This window comes from Theobroma cacao, chromosome 8 (genome assembly GCF_053813885.1).
Source record: "Theobroma cacao isolate CCN51 chromosome 8, ASM5381388v1, whole genome shotgun sequence".
Lineage (NCBI taxonomy): Eukaryota > Viridiplantae > Streptophyta > Magnoliopsida > Malvales > Malvaceae > Theobroma > Theobroma cacao.
In genome coordinates, this window is record NC_142646.1 from 27,724,565 (window position 1) to 27,741,499 (window position 16,935).

Genomic DNA, 16,935 nt, shown 5'->3' on the forward strand with positions numbered 1-16,935 from the left:
TTTTGACTATAACTTCAGCTACAGAACTCCAATCAACACGATTCTTGGACCTACAGAAAGCTAAGAGGAAGGGTTAAAACTTTGATGTCTAGCACTTTACCCAATTCAGAAGGTATCATGGTAAAAAATGCAGAGGAAATTGACTAACAGTAGCAGACTGCATAGTGAAAGACAACAAGTTTCTCGCTGCAGTGAGATTCATTTGGCTGTAGCGAGATTTCCAGCAACTCAAGTCAGGGAGTTTCTCATTGCAGCAAGAATCCATTTTGGCTACAGCAAGAAACATGAAGAAAACAACTCTAAGTCAGGCTTTCTCGCTGTAGTGAGAATCCATTTTGGCTGCAGCGAGAAATATAATGAAAATAGCTCTATGTTAGAGACTTTCTCGCTGCAGCGAGAATCCATTTTGGCTGCAGCAAGAACACGTCATTTAATAAAAAAAAATTTTGCATAGGGTTTTATGGCTAGAGTTAAAAGTGGAGGGTAAAAATACATGTTTTTTGAGTTGACAAAAAGAGGATTTGGGGAGACCATTTTGGGCAAAAGAAGGCAAGAACCAAAAAGGAAAAAAGAAAAGAAATCAAGAGCTGGAGGATTAAAAAGCTGCAACAAATCATTTTCGCTTTCTAACTCTTTGTGTAGAACAAGGTTTTTCTTTGCTGAAATGTGTATTTTCCTCTTGAACATGTTGAATTAGAACTTTTAATCTATGATTATGGTGGATGCTATTGTGTAGTTGGAATACTTTGGATTGATTTTTACTTGATTTTATGAGAATATCAATGTTTATTCAAATTTATGCTTACGTCTCATTTGTTGCTTGTCACCAACAAGTTGAGTATGGGGTTTTAGATGATGCGTGACAAAGATAATCTAAAAAGACCTAAATTTTAGTAGTGTATATTCATTCCATGTTAAGAAATTAAGTGGGTGATTAATTAATAGCATAGACGTATACCTATTAATCATACATAGTCAATATTGGTCCTAAACTTAGTGAACTTAGCTTTAGTTAATTTTCTTTAGACATATAGATAGTTAATGAAGCTAGGCAATTGTGTGATGACTCGACGGAGTATTATGCATGCTCAAAAAACCTAGACTAACATTGATTCTCATAAAAAGTAGGTAGTTAATTGATCTTGTATCCCTACAAGGCAATAATTGAAACCATAGTCCTAGGCTTTAATTACATTGTTTCCTCACTACACCTTTAATTTGCAATTTTTAGGTTACTTTAAACTTTTAGAGTAAATTTCATTTCATTTCGTCAACTTGTCCCTTTTGTTACTTGGATAGAACTTAGCTTGTTACAATTTTAGTAATTAGTAACAAATAGCAAACTAACTCCTTGACGGATTGACAAACTCAACTCATCACTATATTATTTGTTGTGATCATGTGCACTTGCACGTAATCTTTGCTTATGTTTTGCATTTAATTTTAAGTACATTCCATATCACACAAGCAAAAGTAACACAACAATTATCCCTCAACCACCTGATCATCCCAACCTTTCTCTTGTTTTTCATCTCTGTTCTTTTTCCTTGCCCATCCTACAACAAACCCCACCCATGACTTCAACCCAACCAATCACCTCACTCATGCCTCACCCGTATAGCTTAACCGTCAAGGATCTTATAACTCAAATCTCATCTCATCTCTCTCAAGACTTAGGAAAAGAATAACCATGGTGCAACAACCAAAGTTGACTAGTGGCATGACAACCCTTTTCACACCAACCCTAAACTCAAATTTTGGAAATTTTGAAGAAAAAATTAGAAATGTGGTAAAGTCAATACTAGTTACTTACCTTGAATGAATTCCTTCTTTGGCCGACTGAGGCTTAAATTATTTCAATTGTTGTAGATATAGGTTTCCCTCTGTTCTAGGAAAGCTTTGTTCTGTGATTTAATGCAAGTTTAAACAGAAAAAGAAAATAGCTATAACGGAAACAATTGCGACTGTGATGCCCTATTAAGCTTGTTATTGTCCGCATCCATGCTATTTTGTTGCCACAACACGCTGTTAAGCACATGAATGCCACTTACGCTGCAATTGTGGTGGGTAATGGTGGCAAACAATTGTTGAAACCAGGAATCATGATTACTACCCCACGTTATGGAAAAGGAGACTGGAGCCAATAATACAATAACAAGAAAACCACAATAAAAAATGGCTAGAAAACGAGTATCTACAACACATCAGTATAATAGCTCCTCACTCACTACAGATCATAACAAACCAAAAAGAAAAAAAAAACAAAGTAACCACAAAATGCAATATCGCACTCTAATTTTTTTGATTCAAAAAGAAAGATATATATCCAAACCACATACCTTTTTGTACAAACCTTTCAGTGAATGCAATGTAACCAAGAATAAAGTAATTTGCTATTCAATTTTTGTTCTCAGCCTATAAATAGAGAAGCACCATAACTATCCAAAAGGTACCAAATACAACATCCAAAATCAAGAGAAAGATGAATTAGCACCACATCAGAATGAAGCTCAAGTATGTACGACATGACAAACAATGCTAGGCACTTATGAAATAACTTAAAACTTACAATCACTTTAACCGTTCTTCTTACAAACAATTGTACCACCTATCTTTTCTGAATGAATACAATGGTCAACCAATTTTCAATGCAACAAGTAAAAATTTTACACTTGCTTACTTGTCATAATAAATATCAGTAATATGGAAATGAGACTAGGTCACTTGTGTCATAGCGGCGTGACCTAAGGTGACCAATGCTATCCAATGTTGCCCCAAAAAACCTTCGACTGTACTCATAATTGGTACCATTGAAATGTGATCCATACTCATTAGAGTGGTGAGATACACCAGGGGGAGGCAACACTAGATGAAAATCAAGCATTTTAGCAATCATAAAACTTAATAAGCCAATCAAGTGACACTATCTAACAAAAAGCAAGAAGATAATAGTGGAAACAAAGAAAGAAGACATCTTACCTTGGGAGTAATGCAAAGGATTATCTGGAATCCTACAAGGGGTTGATAACCTCATTGGTTGCTGAGAGATTTCCATGTGGTTAAGTGTTCCAGGGTAATGCCTCAACTTATGGGATGAATTTGATGTAGGCATGGCTGCATTTGGATGATTCTGCGAAGCCTTGTCTTGCCCAGAAATCTATGAAGGAATTCAGTCAAAATTACATGCCTATACAAGCCCAAAACTAAAAGATTATGAGTCTATGGTAAAGGTTTATCATTCCATTTATCCAACTGTCAATTTGTGTAACCAAATTTGACATGTAATTATACAAAATAAGACTAACAAAGCCAAAATTCTATTCAAAAATTTGAAAAACCCAATTAACAAAATCTTAACATAATAGATGATAAACAACCATTCTTATAGACTCATCGTAGATTTCAAGGTTCAATTGTAGAGAGTAACAAGGCCAGAAAAAACCCTCACAGCATACTCAGCAATCTCCTCGATATCGTATTCAACAAAGGCAAAACCTTTAGGCTTATCAGTTTTCTTGTCTTGACGAATGTACAAATCCACCATTCTCCCTGCTTGAATAAGAATATCGTACAGAACTCTATCGCTTACCTTCTCATCCAAATTACCTTGGCTCAAAAAAAAAATAACAATAATAATTTTTTTTTCATATTTTAAATAAATCCCAATTTGAACTCTAAACAGATCCAATTCTTTTGATAAATAAATAGCATATAAAAATTGTTCTTAAAAAGCCAAAGAACTAACTTATGTAGACGTTGTAACCAGAATTCCCCACCATCTAAGTGGAAAAGCAACGACCTGCGATGAGATATTCTTTCTTTCTTTCTTAAACATATAAATAAAGAAATATTGAAGCACTTTCAGTGGAAAAAGGAAACCAATGGTGAAATGTATTAGAACTTACAATTCCTATATTATTGTGGAGTTGACTATACTCATTATGCAGTCATGTTGGTTTGGCTAGATTGCTTTATTTCAACGTCCGTACAATACATAGTTGCGTAAAATATTAAAAAAAAAAAGTAAAATATCTAGACAGTTTTAAATTTTGATCAAAACTACACAGAGTTCATTGGTTTGAGAAGGTCAAAATTCCTCGACAGTCCCTATACTTATGCATTTTCTTCATTTTACTCTTTCTATTCAAAATCGCAATAATTTAGTCCTTTGATTTTGAGAATTGCTTCAATTTAATTTCTTTAACATTTTTTTTTTGAAATCACCCTTCACAGAGCTGATATCATTGTTGACATGATGCTGACATAGCACCGCTTACTGACATGGCATGTGAGGTGGATAATGTTGATGTGGTAGTGTCATATCATTTTGAGATGCTGATGTGGCAGTGTCATATCACTTTGACACGCTGATTTGGTAGTGCCATGTGGCATGTCAGGGAGGGCATCACATGTCACATTCTTCTTTAACACCCATCCATGTCATGCCATATGGCATGTTTAGAGGGTGACACATGACATGACAAGAAAGCAACACGTGTTTGACCTAGCATATGAAGTGGACTAGAAATGCTGACGTGACATGTGAAGTGGACTGGAAATGATGATAAGGTAGTGTCATATCACTTTGAAATACTAATGTGGCAATTCCATATTACTTTGACATGCTAATGTGACAGTGCCACATGGCACTAACATACTGATCTAGATATTCCATGTGACATGTTAGGGAAAGCATCACGTGTCATGCTCTCTTTCAACACCCATCCACGTCATGCCACATGTCATGTTCAAAGGGTGATACATGGCATGACAAGAAAACGATATGTGTATCTTCTTTGTTTTCTTAAAAAATATTGTATGCTTGTTGAGTTTCAAAGCCAAAATCTCATGCAAGCATGACAAACTCCTTACCACTTACTCTAAGCCTTTGCCTTTAATTATATATTGTTTTTGTTTCTTTTTTTCTTTTCTTTCCTCTTTTCTATTTTTTTCTTCCTTTTTTTCTTACTCTCTCTCTCCTCTCACCTTCTCCTTTAAGGATCGATCCTTAATCATCAAACTTCATCCCCAATTGTTGGTCGATAATCACTGATCACGATCATGGCATGGCATGTTCGGTGATCTTCGATTTTCGATTGACGATAGACAATCGACGACGACATCTTGTGACTAACAATCGATCCTTAAAAGAAAAAGTGAAAAGAGAGAGAAAGGAAAATAAAGAAAAAGGAAAAAGAGGAAAGAAAAGAAGAAAAGATATATAAGCAATATATAAACAAAGGTAAGGGTTTAAAGCAAGTGGTCAAGAGCTTGTTGTGCAAGTACATAATATTTTTAGAGAAAACAAGAAAGAGACATGTGTCACTCTTTTGTCATACCATGTGTCACCCTCTAGTACATGTCACTCTTTTGTCATACCATGTGACACCCTCTAGATATGCCATGTGGCATGACATGGATGGGTGTTGAAAAAGAGTGTGACATGTGGTGCCCTCATTTGTCGTAACATGAAAGTCTGCGAACTCGACCGCTAGACGTGAAAAAAACTAGGAGTCACCACTAATCTTTTTTGTCTAGGTGCGATTGGCCACCTAATTGTTCTTCTCGACGAAGTCCTAATATTGATTTTAGATTCGTCTAAAGAACAAGACTCAATCTACGTATTTCAGAGTTAGGGTTTGAGAGTACAACTACGCACGGGAAAATATTAGCACCCTTGTGACGCCTATTCCACATACGGTACCATCTAATCATATGTTATCCTATAGAAGCCTTAATTTTTAAATTTATTTCATTGTGTTTCCTTAATCATTATTTATTTATTTTATTAAATTAGGTTACAACTAACTCTTGTGTCGTGCATATGATGCAATCGTGAAATGTATGGTGTAAACATTGATAACATGTCGAATGGAACCCTTGTATTGATATTATTCCCTATATATGCTTATTATACTTGTGGGGCTCAAGGATAACAACTCACTTAGGGAATTACTCAAGAAAGCTTGTCTTCGCAAGTTTACCAAGTAAATCCCATCACTAGAATAGTCATTTGCAAGTAAAAACAATATTTTCATGAATGCATATCCTAATACAAGCCAAAGCTTTTTATTAAGGACATCATCCGAGCCCTCCCATCATACTGGTGGGACTAGAATGTATCTTTTTACCTATGAAATTTTTTGAAAGAACTCGCCTTAACAAGCTCTCTCAAAAAGTCCCATCATTGTGGCTTAGACTCACATGTACAATACTTGTACGTGCCATGATGTTTAAATGATGTAATGATAATGTTTGATATACTTATAAATTTCAATTATATCTTTTTCAATCTTCCTATAATTCTTTTATTAATTCTTTGAAATCTCTCTATTTTTTGATATTTCATTTTTTATATGTATATATACCCTAAATAAATATTTTATTATTATTTTTATTATTATTTTCTCTACCTAATTACTCTTTTGAATTCAAGTATTTATCTATTTTTTTATAAATGTTTACTTTTTACCTACATCTATATTTTTTATAACCAAATATTCTATTCTACTATTGTCATTATTATTTATCTATATATATATATATATATATATATATATATATATATATGTATATATATATTACCTAATCTACCTCTTTGTGAATAAATATTTTACTTGGTTATTACCATTATTAGCTAGTATATGTTTCTTTTTACCTAATCTACTCTTTTGTGACTAAATATTTTTTCTATTTTTAAATATTATTTTTTCTTTTACTTATTTACCAAAACTACTTTTATGACCAAGTTTATTTTTTGTTTTTGATTTACCTAATCTATTTTTCTTATAACTAAATATATTTTTTATATTTTCTATGTTTTCTTTCATTTGCCTAAATTTATTCGTTTATAACTAAATATTTTCTATTTTTTACTTACTCGAATCTACTTTCTTCTTTGTTTTAATATTTATCTGTTTTTCCACATTTTTATCTACCTAAACCTATTTTTATTATTAATATATTTTAGGCGTTTGTTTTCTTCCCATAGATATATTTTACCTAACTATACCTATTCTTTTATAGCTAAATATTTATCTTTTTTCTATTTATTTGTTTTTTCTTATGTCTATTTTCCTACCCCAAACGTCATATAAATTTTTTCATAATATTTTTTAGCTTATTTAAATTAATCATATACTTTAAACAATATGATTTTTAGCATAACAAACTAGGCTAACTACAACAAACAACCCAAATCAAATCCACACAATGTCAAGGAAGGGCTTTACCTAGTCTAGGCTGAAGATGGCCCAAGATAGCCAGCCCGTGAAGGCACCCAAATCTATCTGTGCAGCCGATTGGAATGTTCTCGCCAAAATGTGCCGTTTAATGGTCAAGAACTTCTCATAAACGACGTCGTTTATGCCTTAACCTCAAACCAACAAACCTTGGCCAAACGATGCCATTTTGACCATTTTTTTCTCCTCAAACCCTAAGTATTTAAGCTGAATTTTTTCTCTCCTCTCCTCATTTCCCTTCCCCGCTTTCTCTTTCTACCCAAATAGTTGAGAAAAGCTCCTAACTTTCTCTCCCTCTTTTAAACGGTCCCTTAGCTGAACCTCCTACACCGTGCCACCTTTTGTATTGCCGTCTATCGCCTCTTTCCTTTCTCGACTTTCAACCTTGATTTGCAACCTAACACTCACCCCCAAAATCATCCACTTTTTCTTTTTTTCTCACTACTCACACCTTCACTTAACCTTCACAATCACTCCCCAACCAAACCCATTTCCCAGATCTTTATTTTTGTGTATATTGGCTTTCGGTCTTGAGAGTTTTTTTTTGCTTTTTGGGTTGTGGTATTGTATTGTGGTTTTTTTACTACTGATAGAAAGTTAGGATTTTAAGCTTTTTTTTGCTTTAAGGATTTCTAAGGTTTCAGTAAGTTGCCCAATTTTTTTTTCTATTGAAATTCTTTTTCTTTATATAAAGGTTGCAAATATCCTCCTAAACACCCTGTTAACCGTTGATCTTAGGTTCCAATCCACCTCACATGCCACATCAGCATCATGTCAATAATGACATCAGCTATGTGAAGGGTAATTTTAGAAGGAAAATGTTAGAATGATTAAATTGAAGCAATTTCTAAAATTAAAGAACTAAATTGTTGTGATTTTGAGCAGATGGATTAAAGTGAAGAAAATACATGAGTATAGGAATTGCTGAGGTATTTTGATCGTTTGAGAAATAGGCATTCCGTCTAAAAAAATGTTTGTCATTTGACTCATAAGTTCAACCGTTAATCAATTTTTAGAGTTTTCGTTAATTTGATGACATGACAATATTTTTTAGACAATTTTATCTTCGAACATGTCAAAAATTACAATACTATATAAATTTTTATTTTTCATTTTTAAATTTTTTTCTTAAAAAAATTTAACCTTGCAAGCCAAATTCGGTCAAATCTGATGTTCTCTGATCATATCCAGTTGGATCTGGCTTGGAAGTAAGGTTTTTTTTTTAGAAAAAAAATTAAAATTGAAAATTAAAGGGTATTTTAGTCTTTTTATTTTTTTGTTAACAATGTTAAGATTTTTGAGACAGAGTGTCTATTTCTTAAACCAATAGACTTTCGTATAATTTTGATCAAAACTTTGAAATGCTAGGATGTTTTACCCTTAAAAAAAAATTTCAAAATGCATTATTAAGTTTGTTGACTTTTTATTACCAATAAATATGAAAAATCATAATTACCTTTTTATTATTAATAAAATAAAAAATAAAAAATATTATAATTTAGTTTCATTAAATAATAATAAAAACAATTTTTATTTGATATTTATTAACTTTAAAAAATTATAAAAAAAACACATAATGATAAAAAATTATAAAAATAAATAAATTATTTAGGATTATTTTATTAATAATTTAAAAAAAGCTAATAATTTTGAAGTGAAATTTTTTAAAAAAAATTTAAATAATAATATTCTAATTAAAATAAGTATAATTATTTTTTGTATTTACTGAGGTTTTTGTATTTTTAAACCAAGCTCTTGTCAGATCCATTTTAAATTTAACCAAACAAGTTCTTGTGAATTTATTAAAAATATTTGTAAATTTATTAAATTTTAGTAATTGTTGTTAAAAAATTCACTATATGGTGTTGATTATTTGGTGATAATGATTTTGGATTGTAATCATGGTGCTGCGTGGATGGAGGGAGAGAGAGATTGAGAAAGAAAGGGAAAGAAATATTACATTTTTCGATATAAGGAAAAAGAGAACAAGAAGAAATGAAAGAAAGAAAAAATAAAAAGAAAAAGGAAAACAATTAAAAAATTATACCAAATTTAATTTGAATATTATTACTTAATCTTTTTTATATTATTTTTCTCTTCAACTTTGTAAGTTTTTTTTTGAATTGTTAATAAAATAATATCAAATAATTTATTTTTTTAATTTTTCCTTTTTTCATCATTATGTGTCTTTTTTTTACTTTTTGAGTTGTTAAACATTTAATAAAGAGTATTTCCATTATCTAAAGTACTATGATTTTAACCCACATAGGGCCTTCAAACTACTACACGTTACATTGTAATTTTCTTGCTCAATGGAGGGTATTTTGGGGACTTACATGTGAGGATGGTGTTTTCTCTTTCTAAGACATTAGGTTCGTATTTGCTTTTTCCCCTTTGCCTTTATCGTTGCCTAAGGATTGAAGGGGTTTTATTGTGAGTGCTTTTGGGTTCTGTTGTTAGCTTGGCTTTGCTATTCCTCTTTCTGCCTTTGTTGTTTAGTTGGTTGACTGTGATTTTTTCGGATGTCTGATGCCTTACTCTAATGGTTGCCATTTGTGTTTGCTTTGATGATTTAAGGGTAATTTTTACTAGGGTTTTCGCCTGATATTTTAGTGTTAGCCATTTGCGTGTTTGTCACTTGAGTTTGTTTGTGGTATCTTTGGTCATTTTGCTGTCGGGTGTCATTCGATTTGGTTGTTGCATCTTATGCTTAGGTTTTGTTTGATTTTGTTTCTGTTTTGGCTTAATCGACTTTTTTTTTTGTTGGATTTACGTTGGTATTGAGGTTGACTCTTCCTTTCCTCATTGGTTTCCTTCTTACGCTGGTTGCATGTTTTTCGTTTATTATGCCTTGCTTTGTTTTTAGAGTACTTTTCATAAATAGGCCTCAGGCATAAGGCATTTTTTAGAATGGTCCTCCATATAATTTTATCTGTTTTTAGCCAAGAGAAAAAAAAATTGCACAAAATTGTCCTTAATGAAACCGACCCATTCGCTAGGCTCCATGCCTAAACCCAAAACCTATTAACGGGTCAAGTATGTCCTTTATATGGACCATAACTCTTCGATTTTCATCGAGAGACCGTACATATCCGTAGAAGCAAGTCTGTTAAAAGTATTCCTCGACAGTTCAACTTCTGAGCATTTTGGCAGTGGTAGGAGCCTTTTGGAGTGGTTATTATTCTCATAAAGGTAGTTCACATATTGAGTAGTGTGAAGAAATTAACATTACGTTGAGAAAGGTATAATTTTTTTATGAATTTTTTTATTTTAATTTGAACTATGTGGAAGTTTTTGACAGAATGGTTATTGTTCATGTTTAGGGTTAAGGTTTTTGAGTATAAACCTATACATATTGCTTGTTCATATTGATATTGTTGTTGTTTGAAATTTTTGAATATAAACATGAAGGTGGTATTGTTGGTGTTATTGGGGTGGAAAGGTGACCGGCCATGCGTGACTGGTTGATATGTATGTGTTATGACCCTTTGTTAGATATTGCGTGAGTGAGGGCGTGCTTAGGTGGTTGGCACCTTTTGCGTGAGTGGATTTTGGCATAGGGTCACGTAGGGTTTGCGTGATTGAAAAAGGGTTTAACTTTGCATGACTGATTGATCGGTCATTGCGTGATTGATTGATTGGTCATTGCGTGATTGGTTTCTAGGTCATTACGTGATTGGTTTCTAGGTTATTACGTGAATATTGTTCAATCACGGCGTCAATTAGTGTGTGCGTGATTCGATTAGTTGTTCTTAGAATTGCGTGACTTGTTTATAAATCATTCTGTGATTTAATGTTAGTAATTGCGTAACTAATTGATTAGGCATTGCATGACTATTATTGTAGGAAATTGCACAAGTGTCATAATTACATGAAATTTATCTACATGGGTTCATTCTGTATTATTTTGGGTCAATTGTAATGCTTTAATGTGTATATGTTTATTTACTTAATAATCCATGCTCCACACTTGGATTAATTATTCTGTTTCAAGGTTGTCTAAAAATAGTTAAAAATATTATTAGGGTTATTTTTTTAGTGAGCTTATGAAGAGGGTTATTTTTTTTTAATTTTGGAATTTTAAGCTGAGTGCCGGGAGAGTAGAAAGAAAGAAACTGATATGCGCCTTCATTTGGATTAATTAATTTAAAGGGTATTCTTGTCAAGTCATGCTAAAAACTGGTCAAAAACAGTTAAAATTATAGAAACAGTCATTTTTGAAGTCACCTTACTATAAAGGTCATTTCCCACAATTTTCTCTTGTTTTTATGCTCTAATTTTACTGACATATCTTATTTTTTTTTAAGAAATTTATAGTGCTATTATGATTATTTATTGACTTATTACACCCTTTATGTGGATTATTGATGCTAAAAATTTATGCATGCATGGATTTTCTTCGGTTGATAAATTTCTTCTATGTTGATGTTGTCCTATTTTTATTATTGATCATTTTACTGTTTTGTCGTTTTTATTTTTTCTATTTTATAACATTGTTTAAGAATGGTACTTATGTACAGAATCCAATTTTTTTAAGGTTTTTGTGCTATAATTATTGTTATATATTGAAGGTGCTTATGAAAACTTGACAAAAAAAGTTTTTGTTTTTATTATGAGCTTGGACATTTGTTATAATTGATTTCTTTTATTGGTTATAGTTCTTTCCACATATTTTTTTTTTATCTTTTGTGGCCGTCACCTTGGTTGGCTATCACTGTTAAAGCAAAATTTTTGGAGATTTAAAATGGTCAAAATATGTTATTTTTATAAAACAATCTATTTCTCTTTATATTGAGATAACCAAAAATGAACTTTTTCATAATTTTTGGATAAGAATATGTACAGAACTCTGTGGTTTAGCCTCTCATCTAAATTACCTTTGTTAAAAATAAAACAATAATAAGAAATTTTCACATTTTAATTAAGTTTTAATTTGAACTTTGAAAAGATCCAATTCTTTTGATAAATAATAGCATATAAAAATTGATCTTAAAAAGCCAAGGAACTAACCTATGTAGATGCTGCGACCAAAATTCCCCACCATTGTTGTTGGAAAACCTTTATCGAAAAAACAACGGCTTGGGATGAGATATTCTTTCTTTCTTTTTGAGAAGTATAAATTGAGAAATACCAAAGCCACGTTAAGTGAAAATGGAAAACAATGCTGCATTATATTAGAAATTACAATTCCTATATTATATTGGAATCGACAATACCCATTATGCAGACATTTTAGTTTGGCTAGATATCTTTATTCCAACGTCCATGCAATAGATAGTTGGGTAAAATACAAAAAAAAAAAAAAACTTCAATATACTTTTAAAATACATTTTGATTTTTCTTGTTTCAAAATGCATTGTTAAGTTTTTAACTTTTTATTATCAACAAATATGAAAAATCATGATTATCTTCGTATTATTAATAAAAAATATCGTAATTTAATTTAATTAAATAATAATAAAAATATTTTTATTCGATGTTTATTAATTTTAAAAAATTAAAAAGAAACACATAATGATAAAAAAATTGAAAAAATAAATAAATTATTTAAGATTATTTTATTAACAATTCAAAAAAGTTAATAATTCTGAAGTGAAATTTTTTTAAAAAATTTAAATAATAATATTGTAATTAAATATGGTATAATTTTTTTATGTATTTAGGGAGGGTTTTGTATTTTTAAACCAAGCTCTTGTGAGATCAATTTTAAATTTAACCAATCAAGCTCTTGTGAATTTATTAAAAATATTGTAAATTTATTAAATTTTTCTAGTTGTGGTTGAAAAATTCACTATATGATGTTGATGTTTTAGTGATAATGATTTTGGGATGTAAGTTGTAAACATGGTGGTGCGGGATTGGAAGAGTGAGAGATTGAGAAAGAAGGGAAAGAAAAAGAAAGAATCACTATGTTTTTAAATATAAAAAAACAACTAAAAATTTATACCTAATTTAATGAGAATATTATTACTTATTATTTTATTTTATTTTTCAAAATTGTGAATTTATTTTGAATGGTTAATAAATAATCTCGAATAATTTTTTTATTTTTTTCTTTTTTCATCATTATGAGTTTTTTCTTTAATTTTTAAGTCAATAAACATTTACTAAAAAGTATTTTCATTATTATTTAATTTAATTAGATCTTGATAAGTTTTGTTTTTTATTTTTCAATTTTTTGAAAGTAATTATGACTTTTTCATGTTTATAAATAATTGTTGACTAATGATAATAAAAAGCAAAGGGTCTAACAATGCATTTTGAAACTAAAGGGGTCAGAGTGTAATTTAGAATTGTATCGAGGGAGTTTTTTGTATTTTACCCAAGAACAGCAATTCCAAATCCATCAAAACTAATCACTATTCACATGACATTTTTTTACTTATTTATTTTTTGCATTTCGATAAGTATTCAAATGCTAGGAGAGAGAAAATCCATCGAAAAATTTTTGTCGCGTCATTTTGGCTTCGAAATGTCAAATTATGTAATTAGTCCATAAAAAATAGTCCATGTACAAATTTACTTCATATTAATAATTTGTGTAAATTTAGTTCTTGTAATTATTCAATTTGTCAATTTTAGTCCAAATTTTAACACTGTTATGTGGCGTTTTGACTATGCTAACTTGACATTGATTAAGATAATATCGCATTTTCTCATTATTGTGCTATTGATTATGTATTGATATGACATTTCTCATGCTGACATTGTATTTAGACTCGAGAAAAAGAAGAATACAAAGGAAGGTTTGGAAATGGGCTTAGGCTTGAGAAAAGTAAATGTCCTCTCCCCGTTTTTGTTTTCTATTTATTTAAGATATTTAATAAGATTTAACAAACCAACCCCTTTGGATTCAATATAAGTACCTAAAAAAATTAAATTCCAAAAAAATAAAAATATAAGTTTTGATTCCAAAAACAAAATAAAAAAGATTCATTCAAAAATTTAACTCCATTTCCTATTTGATTCCAAAGTAGGCTCCTTTTAAAAATTATAAAAAATCATTATAAGTTATTTTAATACCAAAATAACCATTGATAAGACTTTTTATTCTTATTAAATCATTTTACAAAAATCATATAGTTTTGTCTCTCTTAGATCAAGAAAAAATTTCAACATTTGAAATTATTAGCCAACCAAGGTAACAAGATCATGAAGTACTTATAGTTGGTAAAAACTAGTATTAGGTTTTTTTTTTGAATGGCAAGTGAATTTCATTAGTAAAAGTCAAGTACAACCACAACAAGGAGGAAGTTGTCAGATGTGGCACTTAAGAAGAACAACTCAACCTTAAAGAGCAAAACAAACGTTCACCAACAAGAACATCCCCTTAAAAAAACAAAAAAAAAATCAGAAGGGACCAACACATCGTGCCATTCCTGAACCTAGAAATAAGCAACATAGATTATATGGCAAGACAAACACAAAATAAGCATAAGAACTAAGGACAAGTGTTAGCTCCATTTCAACAAAGCTTCCTAAAATGCAACTTTAACTCACCATTGGGTAGTTCATTAAATTTCAAGCAGCACAAGGATCAGAAAAGGGTTAAGAAATGTTTGCACCTGATAGTCCCAACTTTAGCAAGCATTAATATGAATATGGGTGATGGTTAACTCAATCATTTTAGTTTTAAGAACTTGAATGCAGTTGGAAATATTTTTCATGCACCATAATCTTCAATGCCCGCAAGAGAAGAGAAAATCCCTTTTATGAAACCTTTGTGATCTCTGATTGAATCCTCTATGCTTGCAAGGCCAGGTTTACCAAGGTAGAGCTATCCACGTTGAGTTTCAAGGAACCAAGGGGTTTTGCCCATCTACTATTGATAACAATTTTGCTTTTCCTTCTATCGAAGGTCATTTTGTTGAGTTCAAAAAAGAAATGGGTTGATAGGATGTGGTTACGATGCCATTTACGCCAACCTTACTAAAATAATATCTTTGAGAAACAAGATTTCATTCCTATAAAGCCATAGAGTTCAAATAGTGGAGAAAAATAGCATATTCCTAATTTCAATGGAACTTGAGGGCGTTCCTATGTTGCCACACCACAAGGAAGTTGGTGACATCATTAAAGTGGGCCCATTTTAAACTCTAAGGGCACGTTTGGTTCTCGAAATATACAAAAATAGAATAGAATAATTATTACGTTGGAATAGAATTAGGTGATAATATAATAAAATAAGTACTACGTAGTTTGGTATGATGTATGGAATATAGTATGAATAATTATTATGACTTATTATAGTTTTTGGTTGGTAACAATAACTTTGGAATAAGAAAGGAATAGAAAATAACAAGACAAAAATACCCTTTATTATATATATATAATTATTTATTTTTATTTTATTTTTTAAATATTAATAATTTATAATTAATTAAAATATTAATAATTAATAATTTAAATATTAATATTTTAGTATAATTTAATTATTAATATTTTAATTAATAATATTTTATTTATAATTTAATAATAATATTATTAAAATATTATTATTATTATTATTAAAATATTAATAAATTTTTATTTTTTATCTATACTCTTTAAAATTTTAATATATTAATAATTTAATAAATAAAACATTAATAGTTTAAAATATTAATATTTTAATATTTTAATCATATTAATATTAATAATGTTTAAATTATATATAAAATATTAATAGTTTATATTTTACAAATAAGTTTTTCTTTTTTATTCTATTTTTTCCCTTTTTCCTTTTTTATTCTTCATGGGCCAATCGTCGGAAAGGCAACCGGTGTATTAAAACGTCGATTTGGCACACCATGTGGCTGGATCTGACCGTGAAGTGCTAGATCCAACCTTGGGATCTGGTCGGGAAACACCAGATCTTGTGCTTCCGGTGGGCAAATCTGGCTGAATCTCGATTGAATCTTGTTGAAAAGGACTAGATTGCCATTTTTCAACCATATTCGGTGGTGAAATGGTCGTTGTCGTCACCGTCGCAACCGCCACCAATGTCATCTCCAGTGTTGAGTGCCAGTTAGAGAAAGAATGAGAGAGGAAAAAACGTGAGAAGAGAGAAAAAGAAGAAGGGAAAATGAGAAGAAAAAAAATATTTATAGATCTAGAGTTGTAATATTTTTAAGTTATAAAGGGTATTTTAGTCTTATCATATTTTGTAGCTATTCCCTTAGTCATGGAATAGCAAAACCCATGGGGAAGCTCGGGTGTAGTTATGCTTGAGTTTTACCCCATTTTAAAGAATAAGCTCGGGTGTAGATAATAGCTATTACTTGAGGCATTGCTGTACCAAACGAAAGTAGAGCAAAACCATGGGAATAGATAGGGAATAGCTTAGTTATTCCCTGTACCAAACGTGCAGTAAAGGTTGCAATTGTTCACTCAAATTTGCCAAGTGACAGAACAAGTGAAAAAAATATGGGTAGGGGTTTCAATCTCAATGCTAAACATAGTACAAAAAGTGGCATTAGCATTTATGAGTCCTCTTTTGTGAAGGTCATGCTTGCTAGCAACTCTGCCATGGATACTTTGCCAAGTGAAAACAACCATTTTTTTTCTTAACAAGACTTTTTGAAAGTTGCTTCTAGATAGCTTGGGATCACCACTTTTCCATTTGATGAAATTTAATAAAAGAGGATGGCATGTAGGCTCCATTAGTAGATTATTTTCAAATGGCTCTATCGAAATTTAAAGGGTGTGATTTGAC

At 30.6% G+C, this 16,935-nt stretch overlaps 1 protein-coding gene across 1 annotated transcript; it reads right to left on the reverse strand.

Annotated features, from left to right (window-relative positions):
- Nucleotides 1-2,695: 2,695 nt before the first annotated feature.
- Nucleotides 2,696-3,779, reverse strand: LOC18592922 (uncharacterized). The gene is given in 4 exon segments (XM_018125671.2): nt 2,696-2,865; nt 2,980-3,157; nt 3,359-3,606; nt 3,746-3,779. Coding segments are annotated over 4 exon segments (630 nt in total).
- Between the last annotated feature and the right edge of the window lie 13,156 nt (nt 3,780-16,935).